Raw genomic sequence first — 1396 nt, 5'->3', positions numbered from 1 at the left:
TGCAGCAAAATAAAATTCTAATACATTGTCTTTTATAACTGTTAGTTTTTAAGTTATGTAAAGTTTTACCACAGAGAAAAACTTCCATTTGCTGTAGGCGTCAGTGACCCAGGCATTTGCGACGCTAGATCACACCTGATTACTTACTTTGAACAGCGAACTAAAAAACGAAAGATGCTTGGAAACTGGCATCTTCGGCAGCTTTAGTTGTCTTATTTTCCTGCCGTTAATGAAATGCTAATTTTAAACATGGCTCAAGTTTTGCAATTTTCTTGCCAGTTAATTCTGGCGTCATAGAAATTATTCAGTGTTATTCCAGGGGTTTCCAACGGCGGCGTCTTTCTTTTGACCTCATCATTTCGTGAATATTGGAAGTGGGTTATTTGGTAGTCATCTGTTTTACGTTTTATTCGTCTGCACATAACGAAGTCCCACGAAACGAAGTCCCATGAAACGAAGAAACGAAGTCCCACGAAACGAAGTCCTGAAGTCCCACAAAACTAATTCCCATGAAACGAAGTCTCACGAGACGAAGTCCCATGAAACGAAGTCCCATGTGACGCAGTCCCCGAAACGAAGTCCCACAAAAATCCCATGTAACGAAGTCCCACAAGACGAAGTCACATGAAACGAAGTCCCACAAGACGAAGTCCCACGAGACGAAGTCCCCAGAAACGAAGTCCCATGAAACGGAAGTCCCACGAAACGAAGTCCCACGAAACAAAGCCCCACGAGACGAAGTCCCACGAAACGAAGTCCCATGAAGCGAAGTCCCACGAAACTAATTCCCACGAGATGAAGTCCCAAGAAACGAAGTCCCAAGAAGCGAAGTCCCATGAAACGAATTCCCACAAGACGAAGTCCCATGAGACGCAGTCAAACGAGACGCAGTCCCATGAAACGAAGTCCCATGAAATGAAGTCCCACGAGACGAAATCCCACGAAACGAAGTCCCATGAAACGCAGTCCCACGAGACGAAGTCCCACGAAACGAATTCCCACCAGACGAAGTCCCATGAAACGAAGTCCCACGAGACGAAGTCCCATGGAACGAAGGCCCACGAAACAAAGCCCCACGAGACGAAGTCCCGTGAGACGCAGTCCCACGAGACAAAGTCCCACTAAACGAAGTCCCACGAGGCAAAGTCCCATGAAACGAAGTCCCACGAGACGAAGTCCAATGAACCCATTCACATATATGCGCGCGCATAATTACGTATGTTGCTTGACACAGCCTTAAATGTCAGTCAGTCAGGCTTTGGCGAATTATACAGACATAAAGACTTTGTGATTAATCTTTGAATGAAATCGCCAGGAGAGAGAGAGAGAGAGAGAGAGAGAGAGAGAGAGAGAGAGAGAGAGAGAGAGAGAGAACCGTCCTCCGAGGTATGCATCT

General features: G+C 46.1%; 1 protein-coding gene across 1 annotated transcript; it reads left to right on the top strand.

The window, feature by feature from the left end:
• The first annotated feature begins 624 nt into the window (after nt 1-624).
• On the top strand, nt 625-1125 carry LOC136839936 (arginine/serine-rich coiled-coil protein 2-like). The gene has a single exon (XM_067106213.1). The coding sequence runs from the start codon at nt 625-627 to the stop codon at nt 1123-1125; it is 501 nt and encodes a 166-aa protein (XP_066962314.1).
• Nucleotides 1126-1396: the final 271 nt, after the last annotated feature.

Source organism: Macrobrachium rosenbergii, chromosome 1 (assembly GCF_040412425.1).
Source record: "Macrobrachium rosenbergii isolate ZJJX-2024 chromosome 1, ASM4041242v1, whole genome shotgun sequence".
NCBI classification, from domain to species: domain Eukaryota; kingdom Metazoa; phylum Arthropoda; class Malacostraca; order Decapoda; family Palaemonidae; genus Macrobrachium; species Macrobrachium rosenbergii.
Note: the sequence above shows the minus strand (reverse complement) of the source record. Positions and strands in the feature narration are given on the sequence as shown.

Coding starts and splice junctions, on each gene's coding strand:
- LOC136839936 (XM_067106213.1), top strand. CDS start 625: ATGAAACGAAGTCCCACAAGACGAAGTCCCACGAGACGAAGTCCCCAG.